Genomic DNA, 12,524 nt, shown 5'->3' on the forward strand with positions numbered 1-12,524 from the left:
TGTTCTGAGGTATATGGACATGCTCATACACTGCTCATCCATACCTGTTTGCTGGCCTGGCACTCACTGTACATTTTGTTGTACTCTCCTTCCAAGACAGAGGCAACAAGTGTCAAGCCTTTCCCTGTAAAAAATTTTTTTTTTTCAGAAAGAAAAAACTGGCTTCACTTCCTGAGGCACTGCCATGAAATGCAGCCCAAATATGACACACAGAGCTACACGTGCCAGGAGAACAAGAACAGGTTTGATACTTAAGAACACGGTTTTATGAAGAGTAACATCAAATGTGAAGATAACAAGCACAGTCAGTGCTGCAGCACAGGAAATGTAAACGTGGTTGAGAATAATTGGGTGTGTGCTAGTACGCACCCGCCTTGAGCTGGGACGCAAAGGTGATGAGCTTGCGATATTTAGGCATGTAGTCTTGGTTGAGTTTGCACAAAACCAGCACTTGGGGCCTCCAGTTCTTGGTGTGCGGTGGTCCCTCTTCCAAGCGCAGCAAGCTGTACCGGGCGGCACTCAGGGCCAGACCACGCAGGCCATCTCCCCACTCTTTCTCCGCCCTGCACGAGAGCCAAATATGTCTGAACTTGAGCCAGAGACAGGTTGAAACCTTTTCCACAGTGAACTGCCAGAGTAGCAGAAATAAAGAATCTCAGTGCCTCATTTGGCTTCAGTCACAAACTCAGCTACCACACATCCTTCTCCTTCAAGAGACAGGACTAAATCCTACGCTACCTGGATATGTCCCGTTTCAGCAAAGTCCCGGCCTTGCCACAATGATCCACTCCACCCTAACGGCTAATCTTGAACATGACACCGCCAATAGCCTCACTGTTTCGATTCCTCTTAAATGCGGCACTCTGCTCATCACCAACGTCTACAGTCACGAGCGTAATACTGGCTGTTGCGGCGAGTCTCCAAGAGCAACGGGAACTGGTGGCCCACAGCATCAGGGCCCTCAGCGGCTGCCTGGACCGAGGTGGCTGATTCGTCCCCACCATCCCATGACCAATAAAGTTTCTGTCTATCTATCTATCAGTGCACTGGCATTTTAACAGAATGAGAAGAAAGCAACTGTACAAACACATAGACTTTTACTAGCCCACTTTTGGTGTACCGACTCACCAATGGGATCATTCTCACACTCTCCTTATGCAGAGAGTAGGTGTTAGAAGTTTCGAGGTGTGAGAATGTTCGGAACTTCAAATATTTCATGAATATTGTTAGCTATCGATTTGATATGCAGCGTAGTTTTACTGTTCAATGTATAGAAAGTTTTTGAATATTCGAAATTTACAAATAACAGAGCAATAAAAGTTGGCTCTGCCGCACAACGTAACAACTTTCAAACCTCACTGCACGGCATGCCCCTTTAGGTTGGCTTTTTCACACAATACTCAAGCTATGCAAAAAAGCCCACAATGCGTAAGCTTTACATGAAACCTGTTTGCTAACTCTGGTGTATATGTTAGCTGAAGTGAAACGCACACACCAGGTTTTTCTTTCTGCACAGAGCCTTCATTCCTGCACGTATGTGTTGTTGACCAGAAGGCAGTAGAACTCCGAAAAATTGTGCTCCAAGAGACACATCATAAGTAGCATCATGATGATGATGGTATGTATAGCCTATCTGTTCTGATAATTACGTGCGAGTCTACTTTCTACTGTGCCTCTGCTAAACAAGCTTGGCTGAGGTGGAAGGTAGGTGCAGGTGTGTACTCACCCGCGGTACTCAATGTACTTGTACACGATGCCTGCAATCGCCATGGCGGCAAGAGCATAGTACCAGCTGCTCAGAAACATTACCACGAGGCACAGAATCACCCCTGTCAAGGAAAGTGACCTGCAAGAGAAAGAAATTTCCAAACTTGGTGTTGAAGCTGAACACTGAAAATACGTTGCAACAATCCAGAAGTAACACTGAGGAATAACTACTTTAAAGGCTGTGAGATGAAAACTATGAACAGAAATTTCATTCGATACAGACAATAATGGCACTGTCCTTTGAGGGGCAAAGGAACAGAAGCAATGTACAATGCTGTAGTCAACCAGCAGCGACTGGTACTGCCAGTGCTTACCAATGATAGTACTTGAAACGTGGCCTCCAGTTTGGCGTCTTAAGAAGGCTCTGCAGCGTGCAGGCCAAGTTTACAAACATGTAACACATCAAGAAGAACCTGAAAGAGTACAAGTACAAGGATATTTTTACAGCCAACATGTTTCAACGTGAGAATGATTTTTATGCATAGTAGTACAGATAAAATTAGGACTCAGAATAACTCACAAATAAGGCTCAATAAACTCAGACCAGCTTAGAAGCATGTGGTTAAATAGACTTGCAAATGGCTATTTTGCAGTGTAAGAGGAAAGGACCAAGTACACTACCTTTAGCCTGACCTTATAAGTATACAAACTGTAAAGGAAAGTCTCACTGCTTGCTATAGTTACTACAAGCAAAGAAAAATTTTCAAAAGAAAATTTAAAAATAGTTCATTCACTCCTCAAAATCTATTCCAAGCAAGCTACCGGTGGAATAAAAGGCTGAAAAGGACTGGCCTTGACCCTCACATGGTTAGGATGGGTGCAATGTGGTCAAGGTTGCCAATGAGGATGCCCAGCTCCGAAATAAATGCCGTGAGGAGCAGGGCACGCACGGGCTCGCCCCTAGAGCTGCTCACTGCGAAGACGTTGAGCACCGGAATGACCCCGTCCTTGGCAATGGCCTGCAGCAGGCGTGGTGCACCTGGATCGCAACAATGAAACAGCAACCATTTTCACTGTTTTCCTATCTTTCCTTTACACAGCCTGACTTGGCACATTGTGTCTGCTGAATGCCTAGGTAGGTAGTCTGCTGGACAATTAGGAGTCCAGAGGGATCTTGAAATGCCTGTGTAAACTGGTCATTTCAGGACCCTTGTATTTAAATAAAATCGCATTAAAACAGGGCATCATTTCAGGCTTGCGGATTTTTCGTGCTAGCAATCATAAAAAGCCTCACACGCTTCATGCACAAGCAAAACAAAGTGCCCCGTGGGCTGTCAGAAGTACATAAAGTACAGAAAAATTATTTCTAGGAGAATTTTTGTCCCTTGTTAAGTTGGAAAAAGAAGTTCAAAGCAAGCCTTCTAAGCTGGTAAAGATATTCAAGACCTGGCAACAGTTAAAAAAGAAAGCAGCTATTCTGCCAATGGCTGAAGTATGCTCACTGACCCATGTGCATCCTGTAGCTGATCACATTGGCTCAACTCCACTGCACGCTACTGTAAGACCAGATGAAAGTGGTCTTGTGCCACTTGGTTAAAGGGTTAACAATCTGCCGTAATACCCAACTTAAAGAAAATGTGCACTGTATTACTTGAACAGAGGGTTAGAACATCCCACACAGCTGAATGGAATTAATGTGCTTGAGTGTGGTGCCTCTCTTTATAAGGTTTCTAATGTGCACAGTGTGAAATGGCCAAGGCTCCAGTTCGAGACGAGCAACAGCTCTGATAACAGTGTAACCTAATCCACTAAGCTCTAGGAAGTACAAAAGGAAACTAAATTCCAGAAACGGCCGCATCGGCTGGAGAGCAGTAATAGCACAACAATGAGGCACCGCATGCAGTTTCTTGTGGGCGAGTACTTGAAAAAGAGGCTTTTTCTTTTGCTGGAGTTGAGAATGCATAGTTTGTTTTTTACCAGTGAGAGACTGCAGTCCAGCTCCAATGGTGGACAGGAGGGAGCCCAGCACAACAAGCAGAGGGTGGGGCCAGGCCAATTGGGCTACACCTAGGCCGCCCCCTATACTCTCTCCAAACCTGCAAGCCACACATGCACATCACATGCTGCCATAAACCTAGAAAAGCGCACATCTCTCACACATTTTCTCGTGCATTCAGTGGGTCGCTTCAATGTTGCAAAGATAAAATCCCAATCCCATTATGGAGCCATCCTCTGCGCCAAAAGAAAACCCCACAGCTTTCTCAGAAACTTCACAGTCTAAGAGAAACTCATCATGGCGGCTTGAACCCCAGACCAGCACCTCACTAAGGTGGATGCTCTACCAAGGAAGCCAACAGGGAGGCCAGTCACTTGTTGTGTGACAGTGGTCTCAAGTTCTCATTTCTGCTCTACGATGAATCGTTCTCCAAATGCTTCTCAGAAAGCCGTTCAGCTGCGTTTGGAGCGGATGCAAACTTTTCCTTTTTAAGAAGCGTATTTAACGAAAGTGACGGGTGTGGAAAAGAGAGTGAATGGCCTTCAAAATGACATGTGGGCTCAGGCCAGTCCATTTTGATGCCTTAAGTGAAATCATCTAAGAAAAACATATGTAATGATGAAGTATGTGCAGACAAAACTTAATCACACAAATGCAAGGTAACATTACAATGAACAACAAAAAATGGGAAGGTGTAATGCAGGATACATAAATGAATGGGAACATGTGCGAAAGAATTGGTTTAGAAAAGACTTACTTGTCCCTCAGGAAAAGGTTATCAAAGGCTGCACCAAAGAGAAACACGCCAGAGATGTCTAGGCATTATTGTTAAGGAAAAAAAAAAAACACTTGGGCTCACTGCTGATTACTATTACTACTAATTACACTTGTCTTAAAAATGAACTTCTTTGATTGATTGATTGATTGATTGTAGGGTCTAACACGCCGACACAACGCAGGCGATGAGGCGTGCCGCAGTGGAGGGCTCTGGATTAATCTTGACCACCTGGAGATCTTTAACGTACGCTGAAACTTCGTACACACAGGCGTTTTTGCTTTTCGCCTCTATCAGAAAAGCAGCCACCACGGCCGGGAATCGAACCCGCGAGTTCATGCTCAGCAGTGCAACGCCTTAGCCACTGCAGCAGGTAAAATAAGCCTTTTTTTTAATCCATCTATAATAATGAAAATCACTGTGCATGTGTGTTTTGTCTTCCTCATTTCAAATATATATAGTTAGTTTTCAAGTGGCGTAATTATTCTTTGAGTCATTGAGAAAATACTGAAGCCTAAATAGGTAATTTCTTAGGGCCAATAAGGGACTTTTTAGTCAAAATGTTTTTACATAAATGGTATGGATTTGTAGCTTAAGACCTGCCATGCATGCCGATGCTATTTATATTTCTGTGAAGACAGTTGATTGAATAAAATTAGACTAATTATGCCGAGTACAGTATCCAGAAAACTTAATGAGGTCATTTCACAATAATACTGTCACGCGGGCACTTTCTATAGCGATTGAGTCGATCCGGATCGAGCTCAGTCCGGATCTGAGAGTATGAGATTGCAGTTTACTTCATCCAGAATTCAACAGTACAGCGTTTATAGAAATCCTTTGAAAAAACAAAACAAAAAAAACCTGAGAACTCTAAGGCTAGGCTAATATGCACAAAAAGTGGCACGAAGAAAATCGCAGTTGAAGTTTCACTACACGTGAGTTTTATCAATTGAGCATTTTAAAAAGAGAAACGCGTTAGGGTGTAGCTCGTTTTTCACTCAACAGGAGCATACAAAATTGGTTGAAATCAGTTGGAAGGAAAATTTTTAAATCCTTTGGCACTTCGCAGAAAACCTGAACAAAAGCAAGGCCAGAAAGTCGCTTCAATTTTTATGCTGTTGCCAGCGCGCCGTCACTCGTTCACGACCAGAAATGAGGTACCGATCGTACTAATGAGCTGTAAACGGGTATTTTGTCATGTTACTGTTTCATTATTTTGCAAGCAAATCGGCTCCAGGGCGATTCGCATCGCGCGGAATGAGTAGCAACGAAGCGGTAGCACGACACTGTTCTGTGACGTGCTTGCGCTTGGCTAGGCGGGATAGCCACGTTTTCAATTTAATCTACTCATATATCACGTCACCACCGCGCAATGTGCAGAGTACCTACGAGGCCACAGCCCAGAGTACAAGCATTTATCATGCTCAAATCACTAACTTGCCGACGAGCAAGCGCCCGTCGAGATGCGGGCCGACTCGCCACGGCATCATTGATAACAGCCTCCTCCACTTTATCATTTCTTTTCTTTCTTTCTTTTTTGCTGCTGATCTAAAAGCTTCAGGCGGCCCGTGGGTGCGGTAAGCTTACCTTTCTTTCGGCGTGGTTTTCGCGATATGTTAGCGCCGGATACGCAGAAAAACGTATTCCAGACACTTTCTAATACCGATCGTTCTTTCTTTCGGTTATAGATAGACATGGTTACTTTATTTTTGCGCCGTGCGGGCTTTTGCTGGTCCTGCATGAACGAACACGCGTGCCGTTGCACTGTGATAAGGGTGCCGACGCCCAGCTAATCAAATTGCGCCCCTGAGGTCACGTGCAGTCAGTAGCCAATTGGGTAGCGCGTTTCGTCTTTATTCTATCCCGGTTTTTCTCGTAACCAATGGACGAAACGAAGCGAATCTAGCGGGGAATTGAAAACGAAAAGACGCACTTTCGAATGAGACCACGGGCCAAATTTGTTAAACCGAGAGGCCATCGTTTTAAAACAACAGTCTCTCGTTTTAGAGAATTGGGCCCCTGGATGTACGCCATAGCGCATGTCGAACCAGAGCGGCGAGTCGTCAAAAAAAAAAAGGGATTTCCGCGTCGAATCTTGGTCATTTTTAGCGGTCGTCGGTGATATAAATTGCTATAATGGCTCAAATACGTACTCCAAGGTCCAGATATTTGAATGTACTGAAGAAAAATAGCTCTAGTTTTCGAAAATGGGGATTTTAAAAAAAATCTTTTTTTTTTCCTGCCAAATTTTGAAATTCTGAGGCCCGCGTCCCCCCAAATGCATATCTATTTGACTTAGCACTACACTAGAACAACCCATGCCAAAATGCTTGATGCTGATCCTGTGTTACCAAGTGATTTCCCTGTATCTGAACGTTTTAATTTTAAGTATGGAATTTCTGAACCTTCACATTCCTTTGTGTTCTTTTTATGAAAAATTTTCACCCAAAAAGGCTTTGTGGCATTTCTTTATTTAATGAATTTAAAGTCATTTATTCACATGCCGCTGCCTATTTGCCGCTCGCTTAATTAGTGGCACTGGGAAAGTACGTTTTCACTAGCAAATTTTCAGGGCCGCCCATCAAGCAAAGACATAAAATTTATATTTGTAGAATGGTATGTGCTAAAAGAGCTTTATCAATATTATAATACCTTACTACGAAAGAAATGGAAGGAAAAGGGAAGAAGAAAATAAAAAAAATGAGAAAGGGGTTTTCCTCAGCTATGGCTTGCTCAGGTTGAAAAAAGGTCTGAGGCTCATTTTATCTCCATTTTGCCAGCTATGTAATTTCTATGGAACTTGCTCAAAAAAGGATACAGACAATAGATGTAGTCAACTGTGCCGCCAAGGTTCCAACAGGAATTGACTTCTGGGCATCAGCAAGGTCGCCAGAACGATTTGATCCGGCCATAATACCTTTAGTAAAAACAGGGACAGAAGAAAAGTTTAGACACATGGTGCACTCAACGTCGCATTGGTTCGACCTGTGATCACACAAACACTCCAGCATAAAAAGTGATAGCCCCTGCCACTATTTACACACAAGTAGAGCCAGTAGCAGGGCCTGCAGTCATCAGAACATGTTCAAATTTTTGCTCAAACACAAGTTTTGTAGAGCTAGACAGTTCAGCATGAGCAATTGATGCCGCGAGAGGTTTGTGGCAGATGCCACAGTGGTATTATTTTGCAGCCAACATGACTGGCACATCATTTTAAAATTCAGTGAATTCTACATGCAGCTTCACAAATGTTGCTGTCACTTCTGACTGAGTTGAAACATTTGTTGCCATTCAGACACTGAACATTTAATAACTAACATGTCTTTCCTACATAAAATAAACTGAACTTCAGATTAACAGCTACGGCCTGCAAGACAGTGCCGGTTTAGAAAAATGTCTCCAGAAATGTTTCGACATTACACCCATACACAAAAAAGAAAGAGTAAATAATGTAAAACAGGTGCACCGAGCTTCCGTGTGAGTGAAGCAACTCACCAGTGACTGAAGGAAAAAAGATGGCCACAAGGAAAGTAAAGGATGTGGTGATGTCACACACAATCTGGTTGTACGACTCGCTCTTGGACGGGAAGTAAGATTCATCTGACATTGAGATCACTTCTCCTTTCTCCTTAAACATGACGGGAATGTTATCTGGAAAGTAGAGGCACAAAATGAACAAACGCGCCTTGGTGACAAAGGTGACAGAATTTTATGTAATGTCAAAATTGCGATTACTGGAACTTTCAGGAATTAACTTATGTAGTTAATAATCCCAAGCAGATTTAGAAGCAAAATGAATCAGTCTGGAACTGAAAAAATATACCATTAGGAGGGGAATGATTTTTCACTAAATACTTTACAGAGGCCAATTTCAACTAAGTAGAACAGGTTTTAACGTATATATAAGTTTGGCGCAGTCAAGAATCGAACAGCGGAATGGTGTAGCCACTACCCCAACATAGCCAGTTAAGAGAAAATACTAAAGCTGGCATTTTATTACAGGCTCACGGTACAATGTTTTATATGACTAGTATACCACGCTATCTAATCTGTGATAGCAAACACAGTGAGAAGGAAAGGTAATATAAAAGAGCTTTATCAAAACCTTTTTTACTTTAACCCTTTCTACATAAGGGACAAGGAAAAGACAGTTACATCCACGAGATATTCTGTGAAATCTGCAAGGGATGAGACTGCTTCGCCCAGGGATAAGTGAGAGCCAGTAATAAGGAATATAAATTCATGCTATTTTATCTGCTGGCAAATAGAAGTGGTTCCACTGGCTCGGATACCAAATGTGATTGAGGGTTTATTCTAAGTTGTAGAGGAAAAAGGCAGCCTGTATTTACAAATATGCCTGACTTGAACAAAGTTGTATGGGTTTAAAAGGAGACCCAGGTGCTTATACAAAAAATCTATGGGCTGCACCATAGCAATCTGTGTTGTTGTTTATAATACAGAAGTATCCTTAGGCTGATACCCCCAACAATCTTTCTGTCTGTAAGTCCATACGTCTTTAATGCATGACACGATGTGTTCCATAGATATACATGGCCCATATGGGCCACACCTAAGGCTGTTGTACATGTCGCAACATGCCACAACACGTCGGTGACGTGACGGTGAGGCCTATTCGTGGGATGGTGTGGTGCAGAGCGGACCTGTGTCTGGTTGTGCGATGCCTCGCAGGAGAGAGCAGCTCATGAATGAGGAGCGATGCGTAGGTCACTGGAAGGTACGCTTACTATCTGACAATTCCTAGTCCAGAGTTTCTTAAAACTTTTTCTGCTCTTTATTTTGTGTTGCCATAACTGTACCATGAGCCTGTTGCTATAACTGTATTTTTATTCGTTTTTCATATTACAAAATATTATGTGTAAAATTTTCAAATGCGAGATGTTAATATTACCCTTGTATTTTATGTGCAACTAAAAAACCCGAGCAATGTTTTCTTTTCTAGTACTATAATCCCAACATTAAATTGTGAATAAATTTTCAAATATTTAAAATATGGTTTCCTGAGTGGTGCTTAAAAAGTTTGCAGAGGTTGCCAATGTCCAACAGATGTGATAAAACCATTTGTCCCCGGTAAATCCCTAACTTGGCCTAGCTAATGAAGTGCACCAAAAGAAGACGCACCAAAAAAGGCAGTGCTGGCAATTCCAGGCAGCGCATCGTGCATGTGAGCTTCATGAGCTTCGAAGTACGGATAGCAGGTGTAATCGTCCTCCGTGGTTGCATTGTCATGCATTTTGCAGAAGATGTGCCAAAGTGAGTTGGAGACATTGCGGTCCTTTGTGCAGTTGTAGTCGCCACCACTCAAAACCCGGTCACCCAGGCGACAGAACCTGCAGCAGACCAAAGTGCCATTTAAAACTTCAACAGTACCTTGTCTACTTACAGCTGCAACGTGCTAACAGCTACATACCTCTTGCAGCATGCCAAAGCCTAGTTGCGTCACATAATGTAAAAATGCCGTGCTGATTACGATTTTTGGGTTCATCGAGTACTCAAATCAAACAAAATTACAACGGCCTTACACAGATTGTCAACTCAGATAGATTATCCATAAAATAAAGGCCACAGTAATAAACCGTTTATGAAGTGATTCATTTGAGAAGTGTACTAATAACCTATCTGGCTAAAACAGCAAAACTTTCCAATCAAGTGTTAGTGGGGACTTACTGCACGCCTGGCTTTCCAGCGTAGTTGACAAAGGCTCCCACATATACAGAGGTGATGGAGACGAGCACACAGAACAGGGCGATGGGTGCCAGCTTGGAGACAAAGGCCACCCCGATGAACACCACAAAGGTCATCAGCACCAGCAAAATGCTGCCATAGGTGCGGAAGTTGTGGTACATAACCTCCTGGTCCTCCCGGAAATCTCCATACAGGGACATCTCGGGCACCAGGTAGTTCTGCGGGAAAAAAAAGACAGAAATGAAAACAGGAGCACAGTGTCAACATAAAGTGCACTTTGCTTTTAGCATTCATCTATCGGCCACTGCCAAAAAACATGGCTGAAGCAAAGAGCAGATAATGCAAGCACCAGTTGCACTGCACATGACCCAACAACATTAAATCTTATTTAACGCTGCTTCTGAATAGCATCTAGCGAACGCTTAATACAAAGGTGCTTGTCTTGATTAAAATGACTGCTCCTAAATATAGTGCTGGTGGAATGAGAAGGTTGACTTGTGAAAAAAAATCACACCATCTCCACGCCTGAACGATGCCGAGGGTGCGAAGCACTGGGACGCAAGTTGTGTGTATTGTGTGGACAAGTGTTATCGTCCATGCACGATGAAGCACTCAAAGTTTATTAAACGATTTGGGGTGCAGTAAGTGCACTGTAAATGACAAATGCCACACGCAAGACAAGCCGCGTCCCAGTGCTTCACACCCTCGGCATCGTTCACGGCGTGGAGATAGTGTGATTTAATGGCCCGAAATGAAATGAAGTGAAACGGCGGCTTGTGTGTTTTGAATGTGATATCGTGTTTGTGCATAGCACCCTCTCGTGTAGCTTGATGTAGTCTTGGGGAGACATCGTCGAAGGGCGGATGGACATTGCGAGGTTTTAGGTGCTTCGCACCTAAAATGCACAAAGACACCTTTCTTCGCAACCTTCATTCGAAATTTTAAATATGGCTGAGACAGAAATTTAGGCTGTGGCTGAAGCACTTGAAAATTAAAAATTAGTTTGGTGGCTTTCACACATGAGAGCTGTACACTGCCATAGTATTTGTTACCCATGAAAGCAATGTCATAGGTGATGCAACGGCTGCAATGTGACAATGTTGGGTATACGTGCAGCCTCTATAACAGTGGCTCTCAACAATGAGTGTGCCAAGGACCAACATTGATCACGGAGAACCCATTGGGATTGTTGGTTATACATGCCAGAAGTTTATAGCACAGAACAACAAGGACAAAAAGGAAAAACGAAACAACACAAGCGCCAACTTTCAACAAAGTTGAAAGTCAGCACTCATTTTGTTTCTATCTTCCTTTTTATCCTTGTTGTTCTAGGCTGTAAACTTCTACCATTAACAACATATAATTTGTGTCATAACATCAAACAATTTTCACTTGCAACTAAAGTAGCCCATACACCTATTCAATGCCCACCTTTTGTATATGACTTTTAGGCTAATGCGTGTCTTATCAACTGATTCACTCTATACTCGGTGACAACTTAAGAACGGCACCAGAAGTTGCCGCTGTGCCTTATCACCGTAGCTGGATGTTTCTCCGCCCGGCGCAAGTAGGGCGTTACTGGGAATATTTTGAACATGGCGTGAGCCGTTCCCGTGATTTTTTGGACTTAATATGCTTATAAACGATTCCAGTGATGACAAACAAACTGCGTGAGACAAGGCAGACGATATCACGCGTTAATAGCAAACCCCTTTCAAAACGCGCGCGCACTGACGTCACGGGTCCGGCGCTTTGGCGGAGTGATACACTACATGAGGTGGTGCCGTTCTTGAGTTGTAACCGAATATAGCAGCTAAAGTAACCCAAACACCTACCATAAACCTGCTTTTGTTGTATCTGGCTTTTTCACACAGCTAGTGTGTTGGGAAAAACGTCTACCTTAAAACTCGTACTACGAGGAGAACATATGTGTAACGCAGCAAAGCCACTTTTTTGCTTTGCCAGCAACGTTGGGCAAAAGGAAGGAAGGCAGGATAAGATGGTACATGAAAGGCAGGGAGGTTAACCAGGAAAGAGTCCGGATGGCTAGGAAACAATGGGTAGGGTGGGAGAGAGGGGCGGGGGCTTTGTGGACCCCTGAGTTGCCCTTGCAGACCCTCTGAGGTATGCGAACCACCATTTCAGAACCACTGCCCTACAAAATGACTGCCTATAACACATGCTGAGAGGGACACTTACCAGAAATATTTCAACAGCGCCAGTAATGTACATGGCTGCTGCTACAGTGGTGGCCAGGTAGAAGAGAATCCCCACAGCACCTCCAAACTCTGGACCCAAGGACCGTGAGATCATAAAGTAGGAACCACCCGCTGAAAAAAA

General features: G+C 43.4%; 1 protein-coding gene across 5 annotated transcripts in view; it reads right to left on the bottom strand.

The window, feature by feature from the left end:
* Positions 1–12,524, bottom strand: part of Kcc (solute carrier family 12 member kcc) — a 407,686-nt gene that overhangs the window by 23,255 nt on the left and 371,907 nt on the right. For all 5 annotated transcript variants that reach the window (XM_077686853.1, XM_077686851.1, XM_077686852.1 and 2 more), the window contains 12 exons: positions 12,384–12,514; positions 10,167–10,402; positions 9,621–9,829; positions 7,977–8,132; positions 7,300–7,398; positions 4,461–4,518; positions 3,685–3,803; positions 2,572–2,746; positions 2,082–2,180; positions 1,727–1,846; positions 370–563; positions 45–124 (listed from right to left, as the gene is read on the bottom strand). In XM_077686853.1, coding sequence (XP_077542979.1) covers positions 45–124; positions 370–563; positions 1,727–1,846; positions 2,082–2,180; positions 2,572–2,746; positions 3,685–3,803; positions 4,461–4,518; positions 7,300–7,398; positions 7,977–8,132; positions 9,621–9,829; positions 10,167–10,402; positions 12,384–12,514 — 1,676 coding nt within the window. The remainder of the gene's footprint in view (positions 1–44; positions 125–369; positions 564–1,726; positions 1,847–2,081; positions 2,181–2,571; positions 2,747–3,684; positions 3,804–4,460; positions 4,519–7,299; positions 7,399–7,976; positions 8,133–9,620; positions 9,830–10,166; positions 10,403–12,383; positions 12,515–12,524) is intronic.

This window comes from Haemaphysalis longicornis, unplaced genomic scaffold, assembly GCF_048455015.1.
Source record: "Haemaphysalis longicornis isolate Haplotype H1 unplaced genomic scaffold, Haemaphysalis longicornis Haplotype H1 scaffold_1, whole genome shotgun sequence".
Lineage (NCBI taxonomy): Eukaryota > Metazoa > Arthropoda > Arachnida > Ixodida > Ixodidae > Haemaphysalis > Haemaphysalis longicornis.